This window comes from Dermacentor silvarum, chromosome 1 (genome assembly GCF_013339745.2).
Source record: "Dermacentor silvarum isolate Dsil-2018 chromosome 1, BIME_Dsil_1.4, whole genome shotgun sequence".
Taxonomy (NCBI): domain Eukaryota; kingdom Metazoa; phylum Arthropoda; class Arachnida; order Ixodida; family Ixodidae; genus Dermacentor; species Dermacentor silvarum.
The window spans coordinates 428178422-428196973 of NC_051154.1; the positions used below are offsets into that span (position 1 = coordinate 428178422).

The 18552-nt window shown below is 48.5% G+C and overlaps 1 protein-coding gene across 1 annotated transcript; it reads left to right on the plus strand.

The window, feature by feature from the left end:
- Positions 1–13179: 13179 nt before the first annotated feature.
- LOC119448047 (uncharacterized) lies at positions 13180–17983 on the plus strand. Its single transcript, XM_037711546.1, has 3 exons — positions 13180–13583; positions 13684–14475; positions 17914–17983. Exons 1-3 carry the CDS (start codon positions 13180–13182, stop codon positions 17981–17983), a joined length of 1266 nt encoding a protein of 421 aa, XP_037567474.1.
- Positions 17984–18552: the final 569 nt, after the last annotated feature.

An 18552-nucleotide genomic window follows, 5' to 3' on the forward strand; every position in this document is an offset into this window, starting at 1 on the left:
AAATAACAGCTAACCATTAGTTCGCTGGTCCCGTTCTCAGTTGCAATGAGTGTAAAAGGCAACTCTAATCTATGCGTCTTCACAGTGAGAAACACATCTAAGTTGACACGTTTGCAATCACAGACGGGTTTTCTAGATTCGGTAAATTCAGCTACATGGTTGCACAGGGCCACAACGTTCTTTTTCTTTTTCTTTGGAAATCTTGGCAGCAGTAGGGATAGAGCTCTTCTAGATAGCAATCTTTTTATTGCTCACTTTGGATCTGCATAAGCAAGAGTGCAATATATACTCGCTTTTTCCCAAACTAATATTAGTTGGGAGTTGGCGCTCTTTCTGTCGGTTTCTTCTTTCATTTCCTAAACATTGCACCAGAAACATCGACCAACTTTGTTAAATTATGCTTGCTCGTCACTGCAGTATTTTGAGTAGGCAGAGCTCATGTTTTACAAATAAAGCCATACATTTTGCGATTTGTTTGTCATGATCTCGTCAGACTAGCTAGCCTCATTCTCAATGCCTCAGTTCTGGCAAATTTTCAAAGAGTTGGCCCGCTGTGTGGCATCTTTTTTTATATAAATGTTTGACGAATACATATGCAAGTACTAGGGAACAGTTCTTGCAATGCCCACAATTTCTTTATCATCTAACTTGAGCGTCGCATTACCGCGCAGCATAAGCTACCCCGAGCAGACACATCGACGCTGAGATTCATGGATCAGTCTTCTCGAGTATCTATTTTGGCGCATGCCCCAATTTCTTCTCTCTTTCAGGTCTGAAGATTTCTGTAAAGCTCTCCTCTCGGGCTATCTTTACAAGAACTTAAAAAAAGAACGATTGCTTAAATATGTAAGCATAATTCTAGTTCCTAAATTTGTAGGCTGCACTGCAAATTTGTAGGCTGCACTGCACTGACAAATAAAACTGGCACTTAACTTTCAGCTTTTCTGAAATAACCAGATTCAACGGTATTATTGTGAAAAAGCCTTAGATAGCCACGTGAAAAGGAAAAAAAATGCTAAAAGCTGTGATCGCATATATGACCAATGTGTGGCAAAGGCTTCAATACTATGTTTGCCTCGTTTTTATTATATTTCTTACCACCGCCACTCGCCCACTTCTCTAACAACGTCCACGTGAAAGCAAGTACAAAAAAAGTTTTATGCATCCCTGTATGTCGCAAGACCGACTACGCAGGACTTAACATTGTTCGCTAGGGATTAGAAGAGCCCCCCTGCAAGTAAACAACCCCCTCTTTTCGAAGTATCTCTCTCCCCCATATAACCACAGCATCGGGTGTTCTACAGATGCGCAAAGCGTTTTGGGACCCTGGCGAAACCAGCGTGGGGCGTAGTCGAGTTTTCTGCCTTTTCCGGCTTCCATTAGACGACCACCGAGCGCTCCAGGAAAAACCAGGCGGACGCGAAAGGGCGGAGGAAACGCGTTCTCTGCATGGCGGCGGTGCCTTGAGAGTGCGCGCTCACCTCAGCGCTGTCAGACAAGTATGCGTCGCCGAAGGTTCGTGGCGCTGTAGCTTGCTCCTTCCTCTTTATTTTTTTTTACTTTCGTAGACGCCGTCGTAACATCGTGATGAAACATGAAGTACTACGTCACCGATGTGCTGCCTCGCCAAAGGCACTTTTACGCGCGAGCGCGGCAGCTGTCCTCATTGCGAGTCCTGGCAATATTACAGCTTTGGCCGAGTGCAAACGTCACAGGGTCCGTCCCTCTTGGAGGATATTTCACCGCTGGGACGCTCTGCGCGGCTCCTGCGCAATCATGAGGTGTCAAGTGGTTGCGGCGAGTCTCGCGCGCAGTTGTGTCGACGTGTAGGTTGATACAGCGATAGGTCTCGCTTTCCGCCACGCGCTTCGGGAAACGCCCAGAGTGAGATGGAGTCTGGCTCAGGGACACGTTCAAGTTTTCGGGTGCCAAATTGCTAAATGTAAAAAAAAGGTTATATGTTTAGCATAAATAGGAAAACATGCCTGATTTTATAGTGAGCATCTTGATCACAGTGACTTAGTGACTATGACTTTGTGCTGCTTGGCACGGAGTCGCGGATTCCATTCTCGACCTCGGTTGATGCATTCTGAACGAAGCGGAATGCCGAAACTCTTTGGTGCGGTACTTAAGGTGCACGCTAAGGAACCCCATGGGTACATAATTGACACGGGGCATTTTGCTACGGCTTTAACATGCCTCTTTATACGTGCTGCCTTCATTTCGTGCTCTCTCTCTCTTTTTTTTGCGCTTCTTTGTTGGTTCTCATGACGCAGCAATACCGCTGTCACCACGATTGCCCACTTGGCGTGACCGATGATAGAAAAAAAACTGACATAACAGACAAAAAATATTTTGAGAAAATAAGGCGTCTAAATGCTTTTCTAAAAATGATTGCTTTAAAATTAAGCTGCTGTAAATATAGGTTGACAGAGGTATTCACCATATTGCTCTCTTTTTTGGTTCACGATAATTTGACCGTGATCGTGTGCATCCTCCGTAACATTATATTAACAAATAAAATTACACAGAACAACGCCTCTGTTGGAATATAATATCGACACAACGTGCTATAAAGTAATTGCAAATTTTAGTGCCAGAAATATTGCCTTGAAATTCAGCAACTAAGTTTTGTGATTATATATAGCCGTTTATTCAGAAACGCCTTGCTCCGTTTTCTTTCTCACAACATCCAAGAATGTTTCACGATCTATTGTGCATAGGAAATAGCCAGTAGAACTCTTTTATTAATAATTCCATTTACAGGAACTTCACGGCAGCGGACTGTGTGAGAAGTTGACCTGGCCTAGCCCGACTCGACCACGTTTCCATGCATCTTGCCAAGCGGGTTGGGAAAGTCAATCTACCCATTGCACGCGAATTGTTCAAACTCGACTCGATGCTTGCTCGGCCCTAACGTTTACACGGACGCAGTGGAAAGATTTCGGCCCTACAAGCCAACTTGATCTGTTTTGCCGTGTCCATGTAAACGCAGCTAATCATGCGGCTGATAAACGGTTTAATAAATCAGCATATCAACGTTCCAACCAAAAATCAATTTTGCTACAGTCACTGATCCATTTCTTACCGAACGCCCCCTCACTAAAATGTTTCTTATACCGGTGTTCCAAGGCGAAATGCGAGAAATTTGGGGCAATCGCAATCGCCATTGCACCTGCGAAAGCGTGCATGCTCATTGCTATTCGCTACCGCTACCATTGAAGGGAAAAACAAGAAATACTTGCGGACGTGCTGAAGCTGAGCCGAAGTCTGCCGTTCCAGGCTTCAGCTGTGTCTTTTGGCCGGATAGAGTCTTCTGCTATAGAAATGTATTGACGCGTATGTGACATTTGTTTCTCGCGTACATGTTGATGCCCTCTTCAGCAGTAACGAATAAAAATGCTTAACAACATGAGACAGCTAACTTCTTTACCTCCATGACAATAGAGCGTTCATGTCTCGCTTAAATGCGTACGTTCATGTGCGTCTCGTAATATTGGCATTGTAGCCTGGTTGAGCACGCCAGGAAACATAACGCGAAAGAGGAGTCACAGCTAAACATTACGGCGTGAGGCGTAAAAACTTTGCGGGTCATTCGGCATTTTATTTCAAAGCATTCCCTCCCTGCTTATGCGGAGTTATAACACTCGGCTCAGTTCCACATTTACAGAAGACGGCGAGCAAGAGCGTGCTGGGCCAGTATTTTGTAGCGATGCCTTTCCGGTCATAATGCCTTTTCGCGCTTATCGCGCTGTGTCAGTGGTCGGAGCGACGGTCCGCTTGCGTTATCAACGGGATCAGCCGGCCGTGAGTGCTGGATGACAAGACTAGAGTAGAATAAGTCATAATGACTCGCTACAAAATCGCGGCCCTGCACTCGTACTAAAACGCTGCTACGTTAGCGGAGCAAGCAATTGCCGATGCTATCTTCCAAGACGTGCACACTACGCCTTAATATATTTGCATGCATGGCTTAACAAGGAGAAGGGGAACCGACTTGCACGATTTTTTAAGTCCCACCTGTATGAAACCAGAAGATAATGAAGCCAAGCAAAGCGTAGGGGGAGTTTTTTGTAGTTTTTGATTGGAGTGTAGAAATTATGAGATAAAGGGATATTAAATTGGACGAAAAGAACTACTTGCCGGTGGTGGAAGCCGTGACGTGTGTCACAGTCCCATGAGACCTTAGTGTCTCGTTGCTGCCCCTTTAACGCCTAATGTAAAATCTGTTTTTAAACATGGAACGCCGAACTTGGCGTACTTGTTCAAATTTGCTGTTTCTAAATTACCTATTATATGCGCAGCCATCCAATAAACCACTATGTACACCCTACTGGTCGCCCACTGTGGTATACGGCTACACAATTATAGTAGCCGCAATATTTATTAGACCTCTCCAGGGGCCATCTCTTTATTTAAAAAGTACTTTGTTTTAATTCAGGGGCCAAATTCACAAAGCATTTCATTCGTATAGTTGATGTCTGCCATTGACCGGCCACTAGAATTCACTCTTACGAAGAACTCTAGAGTAAGAGCTTTTCGTGAATATGGGCCCATGCAGTTCTTCTCAAGACGCCAGCGAGATACATGGCAAGGAGAGAACTGGGAAGGAAACTGGGCAGTGAAGGGAAGTCCTGGGTAAACCTCTAAGATAAACTACGGGTATCAGCCTTAAGGCGAATGGGCTCTTGTGCAGCTCGCGTGATTAACAGCAAAAATTGTTTCACCTGAAAAAATACGCAGGCGACACATGGTGCATATAGTGTTGTGTCTGGCGGTCCTTCGGGACAAAGGAGGCCTCACCGACAGACGTGAAGCTGTGGAGTGCTCTTCACGCTTGTGGTGTCTCGCGGCCGGGGAGCGTCACCGTCACCTGGGACTGATGGTTGAGCAATTAGTCCCCAGGCTGAAATGGGTCATTGACCTCGTGCGTCGCTAAAACGGCAACGTCGCTCTTGGTGTGTTTCCGTGAAGCACCGGCACCCGCCCGAACTACGACGAGGCCCGGCGCCGACTGTGACGCGCCAACCAGGATCCCCTTCCGAGACAACAGCCACCGCCCTCACTGTAAACGGTGGCTTCCGCGAAATGACCGTCACGGAGAGGCGAGTACTTCTTTCAAGGGGCCAGCGTCGAGCGTTCCCGTGGGAACCACATCAACGTTTGGTTCCCAAGGTGTCACCCGTTGCCTGGTGTGCGGGGGCGATCACGCAAAATTGGAGGCGGAGCCCGGTGGAACGGGGACACATCATAGGCGAGATATGGCGAACTGGTCGAAGATGGTCATTGGCTAAGAACAACTAAAGTGCATTCCCTCGTCGAGTGAAAGAGGGAAACGAAAGGAATAAAAAAACGGGACTTGAGTGTTGTGGAGACGCTCGAAGATGTAAACGCTCGGACATGCAAAGACCTTAGCTTGTAGACGGTTCCAAAGGTCATGGAGCCCTTCGTGTAATATACGATGTACATTTGTATATAAAACACTTTTTATGATGTCTTTGCACCTCTCCTTCTCCTGGCACTTGGCACGGCACCATCCATGGAGCCTTCGTGGCCGCTCGGACCCTCGGACTTCGCAACAATAGGCTGGAAAATCCGATGCACTCTGGATAGCTCAGATACCACACGTAGAGCCTTCCAGAGGGACACATGCTTCGTAGAGATATAGGCCCGTATTTATAAAAAGCTCTTACCCTACAGTTGCTCGTATAAGAGGAAATTCTACCTAGTCCTTATGCAGGACATATTATCAGCCAAGGCGGCCCGCCAATGGCAAATAGCACTTAGAAATGTAAAGCTTCGTGAATTTGCCCCCTGATGTGCCGATGTTCAGTTCGATTCAATGCACTTACCAGTATTTAAACTACCTTATGATAACGCCTATAACAGCGCGAGGCGTACGCTTGGTATACTGCCTGGCCACTCATGGAAACTGCTTCAGGCAGCGTGTTGCGTAGATGCGCTTTAAGAGACAAAAGAAAAGAAAGTAACGAAGAACAACACGCCGCGTGAAAACGTCTCGTCAAAAGTCTTTTATTAACACTCTGCTTGGTGACGGTTCCCCAAACATGCAAGCCCGTCCCCCGAAATCGATGCTTCATGTTGCCTGCGCGTTTTGACCGCTGTTGCTTTTCGGTTGCCTCGGTGCATGCGTCCCCTAGGACAAGTGTTTGAAAGGGGTGCAGCCGCCGCGCCGGCCTCGCGGGACGCACCGCGGACATTCTTTTGTCCGCTCCTGCCTGCGGTGCCAGAGGAGAGGGCGGAGAGGCGTTTTGTTTGCGCGTTCCATTCGCACCAATTACCGAGGGTATGTTTCCCAGAGCATAAAGCATTGTAGAAATGTTTGAGTTATGATTTTTTTTTTGCTGGAGACCCGAAAACTCGAATAGTTCGTAAAAATAAGTAAGGCCTTGTCACAGTACTCCGGAATTTTTTTATATCCCCTTGGTCGTTGCACGTCTGTGTTCTTGGCTTACTGTTGGTGTGAAGGCCTTGTGCAAGGAAAATTTGTGATTTGGGTCATTTGTTGTCTTGTGACGCCGAGAGGGGCTTAACATGGAGCTGTGTTATGTCGTGTGGGCGTCGTTGCTCGCCTGATGCGTCAGCTCACCACAAAAAAAAAAGAAAAACATCAGGCGAAAAGTGCCGCCTATTGTTATGCGCAATCAAAGCATCGGTGTTTCTAGTACACAATATTGTCTCCTGGAGCGGAGAGCAATTGGTAGCAGACGCCGAGGAACCGAACGGTGATGCAGAGAAAACGAAAAAAAGAACATGTGAAGTAAGAAAGACAACGTGTACGCTTTTGCTTATTGCCACCGTGTTTTATTCAGATAAACCATACCTTGCTTTTTATTTTATTTGTGTCGGTTATAATGATGCAGGTAGTGCGTGGCCTTAAAATATTTGCAAGGTGCTGATAACAGTGCAATATAAAACTTGCAGGCGCAGTATAAATGCGTAGTAAATTGTGAAGGCTGCGATTCCCACTCGCTAAATGCTGCCCAGCCATTATTCCTGTCGGCCAGTGCATGTAGTCCTCAGTCTTCACATTCACGTCTGCCGTTTCATATTTCATCGCATCTTTAACATTACTTTTGACAATATCAATTTACCAGCTGATGCGCTTCGAAGACAGCCGCTATGAACAAAATCGTACAGACTGGGTAAAGTAGCTGAAGTCAACGGTTCTCCTGTAGAGAGAACGTGACCACGGGCATTCGGTTAACTGAGCATGTCTGTAAGCGTAAACAGTGGCTGAGCTTTTCATAATGGCGCAGCATACGTCTGTGATGGGCCCATTGAGTGCTGAGTGAAGTACAGAAACAAAGTAAGCAGAATGATTTTTCAGACATTTGGATTTACACTGAATAACTTCACTGAGAGTGCACTAGTATCAACACCCCTATAGTTCTCATTTTTATTGCTCTATATTTATTTACGACTCAGGCATAAAGAAAGCTCCCTGCGAAACAATATGTACATACGTCCTTCGGTTACTGATTACCTTGTGCGTCTTTTATACTGCTCCTGTGCGTAAAAAGTGGCAGCCACCAAAAGAGAAGGTCCATATGCGTCCTTTGATGAAACGTTGAGCGTACCAGCATACCATGCAAACCAGGATTATTGTACTGCATGAAGTATAAATGGCCCCTGAGATAGCTGAGCGGGCACTACGCGCCGTACTTGAAGTAAACTATACGTTTGAGGTATGCTATCGCGATGAAAAGAAACGCGAACAGCGGAGCGCGTGGTCACAGCATAACTGAAGGTATAGTGCGCGCCGTCCAGTCATCCCCATCGACAGGCGCGCACGTCCAGTTTGATCGCGCTGTGCGATGAAGTACCCCTTATAGTGCTATATTGACAAGGATAGCTTATCATCTGCCAGTCATGTCTGACACCTGGAACGCACTGGCGGTGCGATGACGTCAGCCGGAACTAAGGTCCCTATATGTTCCAAAGGTAGCGCAAACCATTGTTCAAACAGGAAAGGATAATTTAGTTCCCGCCCTCTACCCCTCTCTTGACTTCTTCGCCGTTTTCCGCTCTCCCATTGGACGAGGCTTGACACGTGACGAATAACCCACACGCATTTCGTTATCGCGGCAAAACGGCACCATTAGTGAGCGTACAAACACTGCGAAAGATGAGCGTAGGCTTTTTACATTTTTGAAGACGCGTTCGGCTGCAGCACGATGCCGACTTGCTGTGCTGTTGGATGTTAGAATAGCATTGCCAAGGGGTGCAAGCTTTTCGCGGTTCCTCGTGGCAAACGAAACCTCAAACGGCGAGCGATATTGCTCCACCGTATGCGACAGGCTTCAAAAAAGTCTGGCAGCTGGAGCATTGCAATGAGTGACGCCGTTACAAACGTGCAATAACTTTGTTTAAAGTTTTCACTGTAAGAATATTAGTATGTAATGTGCAATGAATCCTCTGTTGCAATGTCTCTATCTTATTATCTATATATCAGGAATTCCTAAAGTTGATCTTACCTCTATGCAATGCTGATGTTATGTGCAATATTTTTTTTTAATGTTTCGCCTTATTATGAATATGTTTGTGTTGTGAAAGAGTGCCTTTATCTTTATGTATACGCTTACAAATGCGCGAAGATGCAATGTGCAATGACTGCTTTATTTGAATGTGCTATCATATATGGAAACTTGTGAACGAGAAAGAGTGCTCTTTATTCGCTGCAATAATCCTGTTTCAACTATGTGTAAATGTGTGGTGATTGAAATATTAAAAAGTTCTTTGCATTTGGAGTCGTCATTACTGAGAGAGGTTCTGATCGCTGTTCTCACTCAGTTAGTGATGAACGCGGGAAGGTGGGGTGCGTTCGCGAGTTCACCATCAGTCAACGACTGAGTAAAAAAAAGTTCCGGTTTATGCTCTGCGAAGAACAAAAGGCAGCATTTTCCCAATATGAATACCAGCATGACTTCTCATACAGTGAGCATAATGGAAGAGTAGCCAATTAAAAAGCAAAACGCAGAAGTGCGCGCACACAAGGGAACCAAGGCATATAACTGAGGGGGAAAGAAAAGCGCGCGAGTACATTTGGAAGTAAAAAAAGAAACACGTTGAGGGGGGGGGGGTATTTTGCTCAAAAATGTCGCCGCCGTGTTGTGTGTGCATAGTTTGATGGTAGCTCTTTGTTTTACTAAATACGTCAGGTAAGCAGAACACCATTCGATTCCGAGAAACAATCACCAGTAGTAAACACTGCTAAGGTTTGCGTTTAACTTGTTCTACGTTACGTTTTCCTCGTCTGAGCGACGCAGATTTTACTAATAATTGAAGGTACTACATATCTTACGTGGATATCTTACGTATGAAGAGCCTTGCGAAAATGTGCCCAGAACAGTGGCGTTTCAAGCAAGCGCTTCAACCTGCCGCATGCGATACGAAATGAAGCGGGCGGTAGAGGCCGCGCGCTTCGCTCACTAATGGTGGCCAAGAGGGAGGGGCGAGGAGGAAACGGCGCGGAGAGGAGGAGTTTGCGCTACCTTTGAAAAATACAGAGACCTTAGCCGGAATAACATTCTAGGGCTTAGGTGGCGCCGAGTGAAAGCACAGGTTTGCCTAGCGACTGCGAAAGCATATCGGAGTTGGACACGTTTCCTCGCACCAGCGGGGAAACGATAGGCTGCGCTGTCTGTGCCAAAAGCCATGATTTCCGCTGTTCGCGTTTATTTTCATCGCAATAGTACAGTTTGCGCTGTCATCATTACACCGCCGTCACCTTTTCTAGTTTTCAAATAAAAGAAAAGCAGAACAGATACATAAATATCGCAGTATAGGGGTTGCATCATGGCACAGCGCGATCAAACCGGACGTGCGCGCCTGTCAATGGTGATAACTGGACGGCGCGCACTTTTCCTTCAGTTATACTTCGGCCACGCGCTCCGCTGTTCGTGTTTCTTTTCATCGCGAGAGTACATGAGCAATTTAATTTCAACAGTGACAGAGATAATTAGCGGGACAGATTGGGCTGAGCTGTGAAAGTAGCATACTGATTAGGGAAGATCATGCTATGGTCGGCTAAAAGCTACACAAGACCCCTATATATCTCCCTTCCCCCCTCTTCCCTGACCACACACACACACACACTATCCCTCCACGTAGAAAAAGAATCGAAGTATCCTGAAAGTGAATGCAAAGCTCGAAATTTTGCTAATGACAGACGTGTAATCAATGAAGACCAGACCGGCCACCCCCTCTAGAAAAAGTAGTCACAGGAATTTTTTTTTATCCACAAACAGCAAAGCAACTATAAAGATTTGTATTGAACGAACAGAGCACATGATAGACAACGCTATTAGCTATCGCTTTGTAAAGGGCCTTATATCTGAGAGAAGTGTTGATTCACCAGATAGTGGATATTGTGTAGGTGTACGTTGTAGCCAAGCCTTTATATGTATATAATCATAACCACATAAAGCCAAAAGACAATAAAGCCTAGTAAAGCATCGGGAAAATTAAGTGTAGTTGAAATAGGAATGTAGAAAATAATGAAGAAAAGACAATGAAAGTGTACGAAACGATAACTTGTCGCCGGCCGGAGCCGAACCCGCAACCTCCGCATTACGCGTGCGTTGCACTACCAATTGTGCTACGGCGACGGTCATCAATTCGTCCACTAACTTTGGTATTTATGTTTACTAGATCTATCCCTAGGAGTGTTAGCCAGCGCCACTTAGAACCATGGTGGGCGGATCGTGGTACGATTTTCACCGCTTGCGACATGGTGCGTGCGTTTTCCCACTAGTGTGAATTTACCTTGAAGGTACGTCCACACCAGCGTGGACGTACTGGAAACATATTGATGAAGATAAGTTATCTTCCGTAAAACCTCATACAACATTCGTGAAATTGTAGAATGAGCCCAAATTCGAAACTTTACGAAACATTCGGGAGAGTTGCTAGCTATGTCCTAGGAAATAAACTGTTGGTTATTCTGCACTTCGTCCATGTCACTGTCTCTCTCTATGAATCGCTAATGTCGACTATGATCACAATGAACTACACCACGTCACTTTTTGCAAGTGCTTTGGAGCACGCACACACAGTTAGCGTGATTCATTTTAAACCGTTCAATGCATGTTTCGGCTTTACCGTTCGCCTGTTGCTACTTCTTGGCAGCTTCAATACCGCTATGTAGGCCTTTTCTTGAGATTATTTCCCAAATAGTTACGAATCCAAGCGCGACTTTGCAAGCAAGTGCACCACCGCAACTTTGTCTACTGCCTAGGAAACAGGGCATTGAGTGAACATCACCTTAATAGTTCAGGCTAAACCTAACTACGGAGGAAGGAAACGGAAACAAAAAGTTTACATCTCACGTGTGAATGTTTCGAGATGGGAATGAAGTCCTTTTGGCCAATTCAATAGAGTCACAGGGCACGCCGTATCCGACAGTATTTCGCTCTCGCGTCAAAAAATGAAAAAGGTTAGACTTTGTGGTTTCAGTCATGTTACTGCAGGCGCTTGCGCAGCCGCCGGGCTTAAAGACAGGTAGGTCTAAACAATGGGAGTTGCAACAAATGGTTCAGCAAGCTCGCCAGCAAACAACGAACACGGCATTCGCGTCCCCGCCAGCCTGCCCTGCAGCGTCTGCCGGCCGGCGTTTCGAAGCCCTATGGCGACGACAAACCACGTGGTCGGTGCGAGCCATTGGGAGGATAGGCGGCACAGGGAAAAGGGATGCGATACTCTGAAACTTGTTTTTCTAGTAACTCTACTTTCTCAGAGTGGAGTAACCGGATAGAGGCATGTCATTCAGGTTTGTCTCTCCACCTTTGTATTATTAAAAAAAAACTTCTCTGAATTACAAATTTTAGAGGACTTTTTTCTGGTTTACTGAACTTTACGTTTGGCAAGAGCAACTCATACCTACAGAAACAGTGACTGCATAATATTGAGGCTAACTCTGTGGCTTCGAATATCAGTGGCCTTTAGCACAATTGTACAGGGTGTTTCAGCGAACACTCTCAAAATTTATTTAAGGTTGCCTGTGGCAGATAGCCCAATTCTAGTTAATGAGCTGGTCTACTCGAAGAGCTGGACATTACTTGCACAAAAATTGAAATGCATAATCGACTAAGCAACAAAAATTCACTAATTAGGTTTTTAACTAATTACCTGATGACTCATTGCAATTTACAAATTGTAGCCGTAGAGTTCGCAAGGCGGATACACTTGGAGCGAATTCTCCGGATGACACCAGTTTCGAGATATTGACTCCGGAACTTTGCGGAAAAGTCCAGTGGCGTTCCAGTTAGTTTCTTAACAAAACGTCGCTTTATGCTTTGAGCACACAATTAACTGGAACACCAATGCATTTCTCTTCGAGTAGACCAGCTCATTAACTAGAATTGGGCTTTCTGCCGCAGGCAACCTTAAATAAATTTTGAAAGTGTTCGCTGAAACAGCCGGTATATTGCCGATCTGAACCGCTGCAAAGGCAAATAATGCATCGAAGTTCTGGCTTTCCGACCATTTTAACTTCGCTATTTGAGTTGAATTTCTGGAAATATTGTAAGCTAGCAGCACTGATAATAGAACATGGTATTATTGAGCGCAGGAGCGCGAGGGAACTAGTGTGTCAAATGCGCGTGAAATGCACGACGTCACACGTGTTTTATATCACCATCGACGTCAGCCTGGCAACGGAGGGCTGTAACTATACATGGGCACCGCTTCCGGACAGCTGGAGCTCGGACCATTTGCCCCTCCTGTTCAACCCGTTCATAGGCAAGACCGCCAGGAGCACAGAGTGCTTCACTCTTGACTAGAGGGTCTTTCGCAAGCGCTGAAGATGCTGACCCCGGGACCTTCCTCCAGCTGGTAGTAGACAGTGCAAAAGCGGCCAGCATCCGTTCCACGGCTAAGGTGGGCCAGCCAGTCCCGTACATCCAGCACCTGAAACTGCGAGCTGCTGGGCGCCGTGCAGAGCACACAGCTCTGCGCAGCTCTCGACCGGAACACTAGACAGCGTTCCGCCGTGTAGACACCGTCTGCAGGCGTCATGCTCGGCCACGCCAAAATCAGAGCTGGCAGGGCGTTTGCTGTTCCATCAACAGCTCTCCCAACGGGCCACAAGCCTGGCGCCTCCTGACGTCACTCCTGCTGGTGCCCCGTGCACATCTGGTTCTGTCCGTGGCGGTCCACATGGGCATCAGCGCAGGCAACCTGGCCGACCTTCTGGCGGGCCAATTCGCGGCCAGACCCCCAGCCCTGCAGGCACCACCTCCAGAGGCAGCCACCCTGTCAATCCCATCCTCCTGCCACCATGCGGACTGGGTGGCTGCACAAATACAAGCACTGTGCAGTGAACCAATTCACATGTACGATTTGAAGGCGGCACTCCATCAAACCAGGCGATGCAGCGCTCCAGGAGCTGACAGAATCACGTTCCAGATGCTGCGCAACTTGGCTGATGCCGAGAAGGAGCGGCTCCTAGAGTGCGTCAACACCATCTGGGACACCGGTGTCCTCCCTGAGAGCTGGCTGGTTGCAGTCGTCACACCAATCTTGAAATCCCGGAAGCCTGTCAAAGCCCTATACTCATACAGGTCAGTGTCCCTTACCTCTGCCGCCTGCAAGACGATGGAAAGGGTGGCACTGGCACGCCTAGAGTAGATTGCGGCCCAACTCTACTACTTCCCTGAGCAGCAGACGGGGTTCAGGTGCCAACGCTGCACGGCAGACCATCTCCGATGTGGTGGCCACCCTTGAGGATGCAAAGGCCATGAGAGACGTGGCAATGCTGGTGCTGCTGGACGTACAGAGTGCCTTTGACGGACTTGCTCGCGCGGTCATCGAAGCCTGCCTAGACCGTCTCGGCCTGAGCGGCTGCCTTAGGAGCTTCATTTCCGCCTTCCTGACCGGCCGACCCTTCCGGATTCGCCTTGGACAGGAACTTAGCGAGCCCAGGGATATCACGACTGGCGTCCCACAGGGATCGCGGCTCAGCCGACTCCTGTTCCACATGGCTGTCGCGGGCCTTCCCACATCTCTCCCGGTGGACCCATGGTTCCCTGTTCGCTGCTCCATTTATGCCGACGACGTGGCACTCTGGACGCGGGGGCCGAGGAAGTCCACGCCATCCATTCGGTGCTCGCTACAACGGGCGCTAGATGCAGTGACGACATTCCTTGGTAGCATAGGCCTCACTGTCTCCACAGCCAAGACCGAGGCCATGCTGGTTCATCCATTGGCCTCAGCTCAATCGTACACAAAGCAGCTGAAGATTTCTGGGCGTGCCCTACCTTGGAAGCAAATGGTGACTTACCTGGGGCTCGCCATTGACCATCGGATCACTCGCATTCCTGCAGCCAAGGCCGCCACTACCAAGGTGCGCAGGGTGCAGGGAGCTGTCAGCAAGCTGCAGCAGCAGCAAGGACGTGGCTGCTCCCCAAAGTGGGCACTGCGGCTGAACCAGGCTGCAGCAACGTCCATGCTCTTGTATGCCCTTCCATTGGTCACCCTCACACCGGCCAGGAGAGAGCAGCTGGAAGGTCTGCACAGATGGGCTATTAGGCCGCCCAAAAATTCACCGGTCGCGGCAACAATGGCAGAGGCTGGTAAATGACCGTTATCGCTGAGGATGCTCGAACGCGCCCTGGGGCACATTGACCGCCTCCATCGTGCTCCGGATGGTGGAGTCCTGCTGGCTAGACTTCTCAGCCAGCCGTCCTCACGGATGGAAAGTCTGTGCCTGCTGTACGAGCCGGTGATCACGGACCCCCTGTGACAATCGCGCTGCCTCCACCACACTATCGACCAGCGGACGTCCACCTCTCGCTTAATGAAGCGACTAATTGACAGACACCAGCTGCAGCGCTGCAACAGGCTGAAGCCTGCAAACTCCACGAGGAGCTGGAAGGAAGTCTGCTGGTCTACACAGATGGGTCAGTCCGGGCGAACGGATCAGCCGCTCCAGCCTGCACCATCCCGGCTAGGGCGGTCAACAGACAATGTCGGATCCCCTTCGCCGCGAGCTCAACCGCGGCAGAACTGGCGGGACTCCACCTAGCCGCCGATGTCCTGGCTGAGGACCCTCCTGGGAAACCGGTGGCAATACTCTGCGAGTCGAAGCCAGCGCTCCAGAGCCTCATCAACCACCGCCGATCGGGGCTTACGGGGCCTTGCTCGGCTCGAAGTTTTCTGCATTGGCTGCCGCGGGGGTCCCCATCTCGTTTCACTGGCTTCCCATGGGGGAATAGCCGGTAATGAAGAAGCGGACACCCTCGCCAAAACCGCCCACCATCCTGAAGTGCCGCTCACCCGAGCAATCGCTTCTTCTGATTTTTTGAGGCAGCGCCTGAAAAAACTGCTCGCAACCGCTCACCCGGATGCCAGAGTGGCAAACTGCAGTGGTCCCTGGCTTCTTCCCGAGGGTGGCAATTACCAGGAGGGAACGTGCAACGTTGCTTCGACTGTGCACGGGCTGTGTCTGGATGGCGGCGCCGCTGCACGCCAAGGGACGCTCCAGATAACCGGCCTGCGAACGTTGCGGTGACCCCGAAACCCTCGAGCACCTTCTCTGTGCTTGCCCAGCGCTGGCACAGGACCGCTCAAAGGTCATCACTACCTACAGACCACAGGGTCTACCTGCTGCGACAACCAACGACCTCCTGTTACCGTCGCCTCCCAACCTCCGAGCTGCGGTGGCTAGAAGGGGGAGGTGAGAGCAACGGCGGCGCTGCAGTCGCCAGCAAGATCGCTCCCCTGGCGCCGGAGGCAACACTCCAATTGCTAGAAGATAGAGTTCTCGACCGCTGGCGCTACGCTGCGCCGCTCGCGCGTACCGCGTTTCTAGGTGGTTTCTTTCGCCGAGAGCGCTTGAACGCAATCATATAGTTCGCAGGAATGCAAGCATTGGAAGCGTGGCTGTATGGCTGAGTGCTTACGGCGCTCGCTTCGGGATCGTGCGTACGCGGGTTCCAATCCCGCCCTGGCTAGAATTTTTTTTATATTACGCTTTGCCTTTTTTTTCCTCTCTGTTTGCCAGCGCGGTCGGTTGAACCCCGGTGCCACGGCGGAAGCCGTGGTGCCGGCCACCGACGCGACGCGGCGGTCGTTGGGGTGTTGCGGAGCGCAGCGTAGCAACACCCCAAATAAAAAATACTGCTCCAGTCAGGTAGACTGCTCCCTCCCTGATCGTGAGATTATATTTAGATCATCAAAACAGTGATGCGTTCATAATACCACCGATCCCAACAGCAGGCTAGTCACCACCAGCCCAGCGTTTTCTCCGTCAACGCCTCCTCCGTTGCAACGGCGGCGGCTAGAAACATGGTACGCGCGAGCGGAGCCAGCGGTCGAGCGCTGTATTTTCTAGCAATTGGAAAGTCGCGGCGCGGAGGCACGGCGGTTGGTACCGCGGGTTTCGAAGCGGGCGTTTTTGTTCGCAATTAGCGGTCGCATATTTGACATAACTAGCGTTAAGCTAATGTATATCGCACCTTGTTAGTAGAGGAGACAATAAATGACTAGCAGCAATCTTCTGGTGAGTGAGTAAGTGGTAAAGATGCATTCGCTTCGGGCACGTCACGGCCGGCACAAACATTTTTCACTGGTCTCGGCCGCACGCGTTCTACGTGCTTTGCCGAATCGTTGGACGTAAAAAAAGATTTCAGCTAATTGGAAGAACATTATGCTAGTGGTGTGGGTAAAGAAAGCTGCACCGATTTCTAGGCTCGCGGTGAAGAGCTCTACTGCGACGCACTGCATCCTGCTCGTCAAATTGGTTAATACCAATATACGATGCCTTAGAAATCATTCCACATAGGAATTAGGTAAACAAACTTCTTTTAGTCACCAATGGGATGAACTAGAATGGTGGTGACCGTAAAGAATACTCAAAAGGACGAAAGACAGCATTTCGTTACATGATTCAATAAACAGGGTGTCCCAACTATCATGCACCAAGATTTTAAAATATGCAAATGCCATGTAGCTGGACAGAACCAAGGTAACCTTGCTTGCTGCCGCTTGATTATACTGAGATTATTTTTGCATTCTGCCTAATTACTAATTAGTCATAAATAATTATTCAACTTCTCAAGTATTATAATTAGAAGAAAAAGTTTCAATGAAGAAATTGTAGAGCAACATGAAAAACTCCCGATACAGCTTTCTGCTGCTCAACACGTGCAACATAAAAGCGTTTTTTTCGAGCGTCAAAGAAGCCCGCGAATACACGCAAAATTGCCACGCGACGTGCCGCTCGAGGCACCTTGCCTGTATTCGCGGGCTTCTTTCACGCTTGGAAAAACACTTTGATGTAGAACATGTTGAGCAACAGAAAGCTGTACCGCGAGTTTTTCATGCTAGTATACAATTTTCTCATTGACACTTTTCATCTAATTATAATATTTGAGAAGTTGAATAATAATTATGACTAATTATGTAATTAGGCTGAATTCAAAACAAAAATCTCAGTATCTCCAAGCGACGGCAAGCCACATTATCTTGGTTCTGTCCCACTGCCACGCTTAAAATGCCTCATTGTCATCAGGCACCGAGAAAAGGGATGTTTTTTCCCCTGCTTTTCTAGCAGAAACATAGCCTGTTGTGCAGCTCGGCGCAAAACAGTGCGTCTGTTGTTTCATGCGACTTGGCATTTTTTCTTATGGCATGGCAACGTGTAAAAATATTGTCACCACAAGGAAGCACAACTACACAGCGTAAATGCAAACAGAAAAACAGAAAAGAGCGTGGAGCAAAAAGAACCGAACAGAACCATGCCACCCGAGCGCACTCGCTAGCTCCGGCAGCAGCCAAACTACAACGGAGGCATCTAAGCGTCGACGCACGCTCCACCACTCGGTATCATGAGTCACTGCAACACGCGCCGCGCTCTCCGACGATTGCGTTGCCCTCACTTCCCCATTTCAGCCTCCGTATCCGAGCTCTCCGTAGCCTCTCGGAGTTCGTGGAGTCGAACGAGATCCCTGCCCATCGCTAAGCGCTCGCCCCCAGCAGGCCATCGCCTTCATCACCGGCCTCCTCCATGATCGGATGAGACAACTGCTGCTTCTCATTCTCTTCCCTTCCTCACCTCTTTATCTCCTAATTCCCCTTCCCCTGACGCTGCGCCGTGCTCCCTATTGTACAGCAGAAATAGGCGTCATTTTCATTAATAAATCACTACTACTACTGAGTGCAGAGGGCATCTGAAAGTTTACTTCGCTCGGCAAAATAAACTCCAGGTACAGTCAAGGAAAACATACAAGGAATACAGAAATGCAGCAGAACTCTTCGCAACCGCTCCTTCGGTGTTTGCGCAGCAGAACAACGACAAATGAGCATGATTGATGGGAAAAGTCTATCATGTGGGTTGAAAATGACAGGTTTCGTATGCTATATATAGTGGCGTTATATGGCGTTATATATAGTGGCAGCGCTCCGGAATAAATCTGACCGCCAGGAGTTCCGTAAAGTGCAGACTTGCTCGGTAGGCAAATTCGCTTTTGCATTCTGCCGCAAGTGGACAATGGCAGCACATATGAAGACTCACAAAGTTAAGCAGAAAGT